Source organism: Tachysurus vachellii, chromosome 6 (genome assembly GCF_030014155.1).
Source record: "Tachysurus vachellii isolate PV-2020 chromosome 6, HZAU_Pvac_v1, whole genome shotgun sequence".
Taxonomy (NCBI): Eukaryota; Metazoa; Chordata; class Actinopteri; order Siluriformes; family Bagridae; genus Tachysurus; species Tachysurus vachellii.
Genome location: NC_083465.1, coordinates 25,486,129 through 25,497,188, shown reverse-complemented (window position 1 = coordinate 25,497,188; position 11,060 = coordinate 25,486,129). Strand labels below are relative to the sequence as shown.

The 11,060-nt window shown below is 36.2% G+C and overlaps 1 protein-coding gene across 1 annotated transcript; it reads left to right on the top strand.

Annotated features, from left to right (window-relative positions):
- The first annotated feature begins 420 nt into the window (after positions 1-420).
- LOC132846744 (von Willebrand factor A domain-containing protein 7-like) lies at positions 421-10,726 on the top strand. The gene is made up of 16 exons (XM_060871457.1): positions 421-461; positions 562-767; positions 860-1,132; positions 1,403-1,496; positions 2,962-3,075; positions 3,295-3,468; positions 3,578-3,754; positions 6,483-6,595; positions 6,953-7,069; positions 7,794-7,997; positions 8,176-8,308; positions 8,392-8,544; positions 8,678-8,767; positions 8,859-9,127; positions 9,462-9,755; positions 10,223-10,726. Exons 2-16 carry the CDS (start codon positions 570-572, stop codon positions 10,724-10,726), a joined length of 2,907 nt encoding a protein of 968 aa, XP_060727440.1. The 5' UTR covers positions 421-461; positions 562-569.
- The last annotated feature ends 334 nt before the right edge of the window (positions 10,727-11,060 follow it).

Sequence of the window (11,060 nt, the reverse complement as noted above, 5' to 3'; positions counted from 1 at the left end):
CTACCTGATGACGAAATATCTGTTACGCTGTACTGAAATCCCTGGAAATAAGTGCCTGCCATCTCTCAGTTGTCCGCACATAGAGACTTGACTTGTGTATTTTTTCCACTGCGGAGGAATGCCGTCCTTTGCATGATTATGCTTGTGTGTCATTTTTGCTTGTTTGTTTGTTTGTTTGTTTATCTGCAATCGTATTGTTCTTCCCTTCAGTCATGATAAAGACACATTTCTTTCCATTAATTGCCTGGGTTACATATGTAGGTGTGGGCGGAGCGATCAATACAGGGGTGGGACCCATTTGGGTTAGGGGCGTGTCTGTTTTGGTGATTTCAAATGTAACTATGGGAGTGTCTTCCATTCCCTCTTTTGTGATGCTTTTAATGACTAGTCAAGGCACAAAAGTTTGTTCATTATTAGAGAGTGTAGATCCACTGCAGACATCTGAAGCTTCAAGATTTAAGGTATGAGTTACACTATACTGTTATAGGAATGTAATTAATTAAGAATTGCTGAAAGAAATATTGCGATGGAAGATTATTTTTACTCTTTTTCTTTTCACAGTCTTAAAGATGATAATCACCAATGTACAGTTTCAAACACTGATTTGTCTGTATCTTATAACGATCCTCATAAGTCAGACAATGGCTTTTATGTCTTTGTTGTCAAAATCTAAAAAGCATCAGGACATAACTCGTGATGCAATTCTACAGACAACAGCTGATGTCTGCAAACAGCAAGCACTCAATAAGGGACAAAATTTTGTTCTGGTGAATAAAACAGTTTTTATATATTGTGTCAATAATAATTTTAATCATTATTTAAAGATTACATGTTTTTCATTTTATCTTTCTAAACCCAGACATTGCCAATGACAGTAAACTCAGTGGCAGAAGCTTGTTCCTTGTCTCAATCAGCCAAACATTTTCAAAGGAGCATCGATGATATAAATCAGCACAATGCCAGAGTTGACTTTTGGAAATATTTTGAACCAAGTTTCCATTTTTGCAATGAGGAGTTTTTGGCTGGAAGGGATATTATTACTGCAGGAGTTTCTGCTGTCAAATGCAGTGTCAAACAGCAGAGATATGAAGCTGCCAGAGAGGAGCTTGGTAAAATCTTACACCCTTTGCAGGTATGACACTATGTTATAGCTGTTCTGTTTTAGCAGAATTGCTAAAAATTGAGGTGAATATATATTTAGAATTTTAATATAAGTTAGACATTGAACAGCATTGGTGTAATATCTAAAAAAGTGTAATGCTTTATTGGGACATTACTGTAGTTGCTTAGCATTAACAGTATGTGAGGCTTATTGTTTACTTCTTGAAAAAGAAATAACAGCTACATTGAATTTGTAGTGATTGTGTTGGAATTCAGACCCAGCTTTGTGTCTTTCCCTAAGGATTTCTACAGTCATAGTAACTGGATTGAGCTGGGAAAGCGAGAACCTTATTCCAACCTGATTAAGCCAAACACCCCAATTAACAACATAGCAGGTAAATAAACACAGTGTAGATATATGGGTGAATGTTGTAAATTTGTGGTTTACCTGTATTTCCTGTTCCCTTAAAAGTAAATGTACTTACAGTTTTAGTATGTGTACAATTACAATTATACATTTGAAAAGTTTGTAAAGAACTTTTTGTGAAAGATTTTTCTGAAAGATTAATTGGATAGATAGATAGATAGATAGATAGATAGATAGATAGATAGATAGATGTTTCATTGCCATATTGGATAATAGTAAGGATGCCTAGGCTTTACCAGGCATAATTTCTAACCAAGTGAAATAAAGAAAACAAGTAGTGTATGGCAAATTTTCTCTGCCCTCTGATACAGGATTTGTGCATACATTTTACATACAATACAATTAATACAAATACTTAATACAATTTCCTGATACCAAGTTTTCTCAGTTCTGTCTTGGTATTTAGCAGAAGAAATATATAAATTAAAACAATATTTGGTGTAACTACATATTGGACTCAAACCAGCATCTTGCACATGCTCACATCTTGTGTCTCATTCTGTAGGATCAGATTCAGGTGTATGATTAACCAATTATATCAAGCAGGTGCTAATGATCATTCATTTCATATGTAGGTTAAAACACTGTCATTAAAAAAGAAACAGCTGTGTAGGAGTCTTAAATCTGAGTAAAACTCTGCTACTAAGGTGAGTTGTGGAAGGGAATTTTGCATTTACTCACAACGGGTCACAGGTCATCCCCCAAGACTGGGGTAGTTATACTGCATCAGCAAGGTCTCTTCCAGGCAAAGATTTCAAAGCAGACTGGGGTTTTAATATATGCTGTTGAAGCTTTTGAAGAAGCACAAAGAAACAGGCAATGCTGAAGCTGCAGTGGTTAACCAAGGAAACTTAACTTCCCTATGACACAGAAGATCACCAGAGAAACACATGTGGAAACAAGTGAAACACATGTATGCCCATCTACTATCTTCATTAAAAAATAACAGCCAAAAACCAGTACCTCCGAAATGGAAACAAGGCTAAGAGACTCAACTATGCATAAAACATAAAAAAGACATACATAAAACATAAAATCTTGGGTGCAGAAAAATGGGGACAGGTGCTCTGGGCTAATGACTGTGGTTAAATCTTCAAGATGTTTGGAAACAACCAACCTGCCAAATTCCAAAACCTCGAAAACTGTGTGCAAGTGTATCTAGAAGAATTGCATGCAAAAGGTGCTCATACCAAATATTGACTTGACTTGTACTTCTCTTCTATATACTGTACTGTATGCTGAAAATTCTGTTCAGTGTATCCATGACAAAACTTGTATCTTGTATACTGACGCCTTATGTGGAAATAAATTGTGCACCATGGACAATGCAATCACAAAAAGAATCCATTGCAGTGCATGTTTTAGAGGAAATGACACAGATAAATTTTATGTCATACAACCTAAGTTTCTAGGTTTCTTATCTTTTTTGCCAGATTCAGAAACATGCAGAAAATGTACAAGCAGCATCTGCAAAGACAACATCCTGGAAGATGTCATCAAAAATCAGAAACTAACATCAGGATACTTTGGCATTTCCAAACCAAAAGGTAAAGACTTTAAGCATAAAAATAAAGTCAGAGGTATTTAGTATAAGATGAACAAAAAGAAAAATTGTCAGATAAATATTTTTATATTTTCCAGTTTTACTTGTTTAATTGAATCTGTTTAATTTTGAACTGCAATATTAATAAAGCAATTTAGATTTTGTTTACTCTGACATTCAAGTTAAATATGTTGTTATCTTCAAATTTCTATTTTACCTTAAGGAAAATGCAGTCATGGAGGATTTTTTGATGCATCAAGTTGGTTGCAAGGTGGCATAAATAAGGATAGTGAAAGCTCCAGCCATGGTTATCTGCATTATGAGGCAGCATCGGTAGCTACTGCTGCTACCGGAGAACTGCTACAGGATATAAGAGCAGCAATTGGGGATTCTGAATATTATAAATAAAAGCACAGACAAATGAATGCTACTATGTACTTTATCAGCAAACCCTGGAAAATCTGCTCAGTAGTACAGTTGTGTGTGACACTGCTCTTAAATGTCACCCCACAGACTGATGGGATTCAGCCAGACTTCAGTACTGTGTTTTGTTATTGATACCACTGGCAGCATGTCTGATGACATTGATGAGGTCAGGAGAGTTTCTTCATCTATCATTGACAGTAAAGTAGGCACAGCTGTTCAACCTTCAGAATACATCCTCGTGCCATTTAATGACCCTGGTAAGTCTGATTCTTGGATTGTTTTTAAAATATATATTTTTTAAAACATACACTTTTGCTACTTTATGCTGTATGGAATTATGCTATGAAACTAAATTTTAAAATGATTTTAAATAACAATGTCCTTTCTACAGTTGTATACAGTCATTTGGAGTTGGACTACTGTTGTTCAAGGAAGGAGAGAAGAGAAAAGTCTTCATAGACGGAGAAAGAGAAGAGGAAAGGCAGGAGTATAGGTCTGAGAATAGGGACAAGAATATTGGTACAATGACAGGGAAATGTAGAGAGCTGACTGACATGATGGAGAGAAAGAAGGTAGATACTGTATAAGACCAGTTGGATAGGAAGCAAAGTATGTAGTGATCCTGAAGGATGAGTTTGTGAGGAATGTTTTAAAGATGAAAAGAGTGTCAGACAGGGTAATCAGTTTGAAGTTAGAAGTATTTTGAATGTTGAAATTCAAATTGAGTATTTTTTACTCAAATTGAGTAGTCAGTGGTTATGCTACCCAAGTAGGCTGTGAGTTAGAAGTAAAGGAGAGATTCTGGAGTGAGTTAGATGAGGTGATGAGGAGTATTCCCAGATGGGAATGAGTAGTGATTGGAGCAGACTTTAATGGGCATGTTGGTAAGTGGAACAGAGGTGATGAGGAGGTAATGGACATGTTTGGCTTTAAGGAAAAGAACCTAGAAGGACAGCTGGTGATGGATTTTACTAAGCAGCTGAAAATGGCTGTTGTTAGCACTTATTTCCAGAAGAAAGAGGAACATATAAGTACATATAAGATTGGAGGCAGCAGTATGCAGGAAAAATACATTCTATGTAGACAAGGCAATCTAAGAGAGATTAGTGACTGCAAAGTGGTGGTAGGAGAGAGTGTAGCCAGACAGCATCAGATAGTGATGTGTAGGATGTCTCTGGTGGTCAGGAAGAAGAGGGGAGGAAAGATAGAAAAGATCAAGTGGTGAAAGTTGAAAAAAGAAGAATGTTGTGAGGAATTCAGACAGAAGCTAAGATAGACTTTGGGTTGTCAGGAAGAGCTTCCAGATGACTGGTAAACTACAGCAGAAGTGATCATGGAGACAGGTAGAAGGGTGCTACAGTAGGTGTGTCATCTGGAAGGAGAAAAGAAGATAAGGAAACATGGTGGTAGAACAAGGAAGTACAGGACAGCATTCAGAGGAAGAGGCTAGCTAAAAAGTATTGGGATGTAGAAAGGTCTAAAGAAAATAGACAGGATTGCAAGAAATTGCAGTGCCTAGTGAAGAGGGATGTGGCAAAGGCCAAACATAAAGCATACGATGAGTTAGAAAAGGTTAGAAAAGGGGGACTTAGTACACATTAGCGAGACAGAGATAGAGATTGGAAGGATGTGCAACAGATAAGGGTGATTAACAATATAAATAAAGGTGTTAACAGGTGAGGAGAGTGTGCTGAGAAGATATAAGGAATATTTTGAGAAGCTGATGAATGAGGAAAATGAAAGGGAAAGAAGAGGGAAATAGCAAAAATTAGAAAGAATGAGGTGAGGAATGCTGAGTGGAAAGACTGTTGGTCCTGAAGACATACCTGTCTTCATAAGTGGAAGTGTCTAGGAGAGACAGCAGTGGAGTTTCTATCTAGATTGTTCAACAGGATTTTAGAAAGTGAGAAGATGAATGAGGAATGGAGAAGAAGTGTTCTAGTGCCGATCTTTAAGAACAAGGGTGATGTGCAGTGTTGTAGCAACTACAGATGTATAAAATTGATGAGTCACACAATGAAGCTATGGGAAAGAGTAGTGAAAGCTAGGCTAAGAAAGGAAGTGGATATTCGTGAGCAGCAGTATGGCTTCATGCTCAGAAAAAGCACAATTGTTGCACTTTATGCTCTGAGATTGTTAATGAAGAAGTACAGAGATGGTCAGAAGGAGCTGCTCTGGTCTTTGTGGATTTAGAGAAAGAGTATGAAGTCGTGCCAAGAGAGAAGCTATGGTACTGTATTAAGATGTCAGGAGTGGCAGAGAAGAAGAAGTTCAGGATATTTATGAGAGGAGTTTGACAGCAGTGAGATGTACTGTAGGTCAGACAGAGGAGTTCAATGTGGAGGTGGAGCTACATCAGGGATCGGTGATGGACAGGTTGACAGATGAAGTCAGACAGGAATCTCCAAAGGACAATGATGTTTGCGTATGATATTGTGATCTGTTGTGAGAGTAGACAGCAGGTGGAGGAACACCTGGAAAGTTATCACTTATGTTATAGCGGCCATGAACAGTCAATTCCTCAACAGCTTCTACATATGAAGTGCATATACTTCTTAGGTGGAGTTTTGGTCATAAAGATCCCTATGTAATTTGCTAGTATAGAAACAATTAAAAAAGTGATTTGATAAAATGTGATTGGACTTGCAGTCTGGAGGACTGTCAGTATGTCTGTATTAAGATTTACTACGGTTATAGTAAGTTAGTCGGAATTTGAGGTTCATGAGACTAGTGTTTCCTACAGCAGAAATAAAAGAAAAAGCAAAAAGTTACATTTTTTCATGTCATTTTTGCTTACTCATAAAAAAATTTTATTTAATAAAAACAAAAATTAATTTTCATATTATATATTATGTTAAATAAAAATAGAAATGAGTATAAACTGTGCTGCTTATCTGTGCTTCATAGATGCTGCATTTTATCTAAGAAAAGCCAAAGTCATTAAATGGATTGATTAAACAAATAAATTTTCGGCCATTCTTTCAGATTATGGCCCACTAACAAGAACATCTGATCCTAATGTGTTTAAAGAACGACTTAATGCACTTAGAGCTCATGGTGGAGGAGATTCACCTGAAATGTGTCTTTCAGGTCTACAGGTAATTTCCTAACGTATTGCTTTTTGAATATCCTGAAATATAAACCAGCTTATTAATCTCATTAATGCTTTCTTGATTCATGTACAAAGTCATATATTTGTGTGAATAAAAATGTATTTCTGTTTCTAAAATATATATTCAAAAAGATGTCAAAGGGGCATAGGTACATAGCATTAGGTTTATTTGGTCATGAATTCTTTTTACATGTTTTGCTGTTTTTATTTATTGTTAATATATTTATGTATTTAAAAAAGTTGGCATTTTTATGCCTCTGTCGGATGATCAATCTGTTATTTTGACTTACAAAAATTATAAGCTGGATACAGTATTACTATAAGTGTATCCTTTCCATTCTAGCTCGCCCTCACTGGATCTCCACCACAGACTCAGATTTTTGTTTTCACTGATGCTGATGCAAAAGATAAAAGGTTGACAAGCACCGTGAAAGCACTGATTGAGAAAACAAAGTCTGTTGTGAGTAAATGCAAATCTTATTTGTTCTGTTTTTTCTCAGTTTGCTTTGGCCCATTTCCCAAAATAGACTTAAAGTTCTCAAAACATTAAATGCAAGTATCACAGGCATTTATACTGTGAGCAAATCTCTGTCTTACCTACAGAAGGAAGAAACTATTTAACTTGTTTTTCTTAAAAAATTACATTAATTATAGTTACAGGAAAATATCAAAATGGTATTTTCCCAGAAATGGCAAAAAGCTTAATGTCACATGAAGTTCATGGACAGAGACAGGCCATGAGGACACAGGTGCAGTTGGGCTCTTTATTAGACTTCCAAAGACAGGCAAGAACAGGATTACTGGATAGGCTAATAACAAAACTCAAAACAACTAGACAACGAGACACATAAAGGAAGAGAACAGGCTATGGTCAGGAAACAGGACAAATGAGAACGCTGAAGTAATCTTGCAGGCAAATACATGGAATGTACACGTCGCAACAAAGAAAACACAAACATGGGTTTAACTAAGAACATGAGCTGTGAATGTGACTAGGAAAGAAGCTGTGTACAGTATGAGACATGAAGCATGTGATAGCCTAGTGGTTAAGGTGTTAAACTACTGATCAGAAGTTTTGAAATTATGCTTATCATTAATTCTGTTTTTACTTAGTTCTAAATAACGATGAGATCATCCTGGAAAACCACTTAACAATTACGTTTTCTTTCTTTTCCAACCTGTAGGTGACCTTTATGCTAACTACTGGCTTTAGTTTTCGAAGTCTGCCTATACATCGCCAAAAGCGAGCATCCACTGGGGTTTTCACTCAGTTGAACCAGGTCTACCATGACCTTGCTCAAGCCTCTGGAGGTCAGGCTATTGAAGTAACCAATGGAACACTAGACCAGGCCACTAGCATTATTGCAGATATCTCCAGATCTACACTGGTAATTACAGATTAACTTTAAACAGTAATAGCCTGATGCTGCAGTATAGCTCATATAAATGTTCTAAAGCTACTTTAGCACTGGAGTTGAAATAAAATAATACTTAAAAAAACTTTTTAGAAAACTTGTTCATATTAGCATTGGGTAATGAGTAACAATCACATTTCTGCTTCTTCAGGTCACACTATTCCAGGCTGTTAGAAACACAGTAGATGCTGAAAACATCTCAGTCTTTGTGGATTCCTCTGTGCAAAACCTGACAATTTACATCACAGGCAACTCTCCAGATTACACCATCACTAGTCCCTCAGGTGTGTAGATTGTAAAAAAAATATCCAATAACCCTTATTCCCTTATACCCTAAATATTCATAACGTGCTATTATCTAACCCAGGAGTCTCACAGAGCAGCACTGAACTAAATGGGACATTGGGGCTTATTCAGAGAGTCGGTAACTTCCATACAGTGCGACCAAATATTGCAGAGCAGGTTGGATTGTGGCTCTTCAGTATTAAATCCACACAGATGTACACCATCAAAGTTGTTGGTAAAATCTTTGCAACTCTCTTCTGATTATCTGTGAATTAATAAATGACAGAAATGAAAGATGTGGTTCAGTGAGTAAATAGATCTGTCTGTCTGTCTGTTTGTCTTTCTCTCTGTCTGTTTTTAATATTCAGGTCAAAGTGCTGTTGACTTCATGTTTGACTTTGTAGAACTTTCCCAAGGGCTTCATCCAAGCTATTCTGTATTAAACAGCAGGCCTGCAAGTAAGTCAATAACTCTGCATAACAGATAATTAGTTAACTCTCTTTACATTTTTTTGCTTATATTTCTACTCTATTTTACACTTAAATTTAGATGGCAATGTCACCCTGTTGGTGTCCATGGTCGGTGGGGACAGTGTGAGTCTTACAGAGGTGTCTCTGGTCGAAGCCTCAAGTTCAAACTCCTTAAATGGGTCACTAGAAGAGGTAGCTAGTGGCCAGTACTTAGTGACCTTCAACAGCATCCCGGCACGAGAGTTTACTGTTCGTGTGTTTGGACAGATCAGTGCCTCTAGATATTTAGCTAACACCTTTCAGAGACAGTCACCAACTCGGTTCAAAGCATCAACTGTGACCATTACTGTAAGTCTGAATACAAAATATTCCTACTTAATATAATCCAGTTAAAACAAATTAGAAAAATTTATATAAAATTTTTATATTATAAAATAATATAATATAATATCATTTAATTGCACTCTTTATTATTGTATAACGTGAACATATACTATAAATACTTATTGCTCTTCATAAGCAATAAATATTCTGAACCGTAAATAAAGCTAGACTCATATATAAAGAAGAAGTGGCAGAATAAGATATGTGTTCAAGTACAAAGTTTGCAAACGATTATTTTAATGCCATTTAAAGATGCATTTTTGAGTTACAGTTTACTTTCTTTCATTATTACTCTCAGACTCAACCTGTTGGAACAATGGAACCAGGAAAACAATTCACTCTCCCTTTCACACTTGCAACCAATGGCACTGCTGGAAGCTTTAATATCAATGTCAGCAATGATCGCAATTTTGAAACTCAGTTTAACAGATCCATAACTCTTGAGAGTGGAGTCAGTGTGAATGACTCAGTAACTCTGACTGTACCTGAAAATACTACCTCTGGAACTGATGTCACTGTGACAATTGAAGCTGAAGCAGTTGATGGAAGTGACTCCAACTACGCTGTGCTACGTATCGCTATCATTGCTCCGGTAATTACTAAAAATACATTAAATATTCCAGGACATTGTCAAAGGAGTCATTATATTCTATATTCTGTTGTTGAAGAGAAGCACAGTTAGGTTGAGTTTAGGTTAAGTTGGCAGGTCAAACCATTATACTTCAATACAACCACTACTATGATATTTATTTCATGTCTTTGTGGACATGTATTAAAACCTGCTGAACAGCTAAAAAAATAGAGAGATGATTTGGGGAAATGGGTTTTTTCTTGGCACTTCATATTTAAATATGGATCTCACAAAAAAAATGGAAATTTAATAGATTAAAACCTTGTTTCACCTGATTTTGTGTTTGGAATACATACCACTGGTAAATGTATCCCAAATAAAAATATTCTATTTGGATGAAATATTTTAATTTTCTAAGCATAAACAAGAAAAAAATGTCAAAATGTCTAAACTGAAACTAATGCTGAACTGTTTTCTCCTCCTTAAAGATAACAGATTTTACTCCTCCCTTGTGTGAGGCAGTCAGTGTAAATGCTAACTGCTCAGGCAATTGCAGCCTCTCCTCATGGTACCTCACTGCTAATGTGACTGATGGAAATGGGTCAGGAATTCAGAGTGTGAGAATCCTTAAGGGAAACGGCAACCTCACCACTACCACTGTGTTCAGTGACACAGGCGTGAATGTCACTATGGTCATCTACAATGCCTCTTGCTGTTCACAGGACCTAGAACTGGTTGCTGTGGATGAAGCAGGAAATGTTGCTTCCTGTTTTCATTTTGTAAGAGCTACAGAACTAAGCACCAGCACTGCACCCCCTGTAACAGAAACTAGCACCACCAACACCACCACTATCCCCACAGATACAACTACAACATCCATGTCTGATCCAACCAACCAAACCGGCACTAATAGTGCTGAATGTTGCTTGATTTTGCCAGTCTTCCTTTGGCTCAATGTTGGAATAGCAGTTTACAAATTCATGCAGCTCTAAATAAACAAAGAAAACAAATAAATCTATGGTATTAATCTTTTATAGCATAGGTTATCATTTTCACTTTCTTTTTGTTCTTAAGTATTTGGTATTGTTATTCAAATACAAGAAAAAACTTTCCTGAATCTTTTCAGAGTACAGAGAAAATACAAGATTATTGCTATTACATGCAAATAGGGTTATAATGTTTATAAAGTTCTGCTATAGCTCTGGGATTTCTCAGTTTCATTGAATAATTCTATTTTATTGGCAAAATGTATGCATTTATTTTTATATAAGATGAATTATAAAAAGATGTACAGATAATGACAACACCTGTTTTGTTGGTATGTAT